This window comes from Aplysia californica, unplaced genomic scaffold, assembly GCF_000002075.1.
Source record: "Aplysia californica isolate F4 #8 unplaced genomic scaffold, AplCal3.0 scaffold00910, whole genome shotgun sequence".
In the NCBI taxonomy this organism is placed as follows: domain Eukaryota; kingdom Metazoa; phylum Mollusca; class Gastropoda; order Aplysiida; family Aplysiidae; genus Aplysia; species Aplysia californica.
Window position 1 is genome coordinate 119711 of NW_004798180.1, and position 579 is coordinate 120289.

Below are 579 nucleotides of genomic sequence, written 5' to 3' on the forward strand. Positions count from 1 at the left end.
CTTTTTTTTCGATTTTTATTAATTTTTTAATCCTTTTTTTATATTTTTTATTCCCCGGCGGTGTTTTTGTTTGTTTGTAGTTGTTGTCGTTGTTTTTGTTTGCTGTTTTTTTAAATACAAAAATTGCAGTCGTGATTCGCGGACCAAAAATACCAAAAATCGCGGCCGCGACAAACACAGATGCCAGATCTCCTCTGTCTGGCCCAGCTCACCTGCACGGGCAGCGACACACCCATCACGTAGCCAGACTTGGAAAAGATTCGAACCCGTATCGCCTGGTCATCCTCAGTGACGATGAAAAGGCCCTCTCTACTACACCACCGGGACCTCACCAACACCTGTTCCCCTCCGCCACCGGAAGCTGTCACGTTTCTGACGTCATCAGGCCTGTACCGGAAGCTGAGCCCCAGGGGGCGTGGCACGTGGGGAGGGGCGTGGCATAGCGTGGGGGTGTGGCCTAAGGGATCGGTGACGTTGATTTGTACGGCAAACGATGAGCCTGGGTGGGGGAAATGAGATATGTGTGTGAGTGAGAGTGAGATGTGTGTGTGTGTGTGTGAGAGAGAGTGAGGGGTGTGT

General features: G+C 50.3%; 1 protein-coding gene across 1 annotated transcript in view; it reads right to left on the minus strand.

The window, feature by feature from the left end:
• Positions 1-219: 219 nt before the first annotated feature.
• LOC101861398 overlaps positions 220-579 on the minus strand; it is a gene marked incomplete at both ends in the record, with an annotated part of 10964 nt that continues 10604 nt past the window's right edge. Inside the window, 1 exon segment of the mRNA XM_013089254.2 lies at positions 220-499. Coding sequence (XP_012944708.1) covers positions 220-499 — 280 coding nt within the window.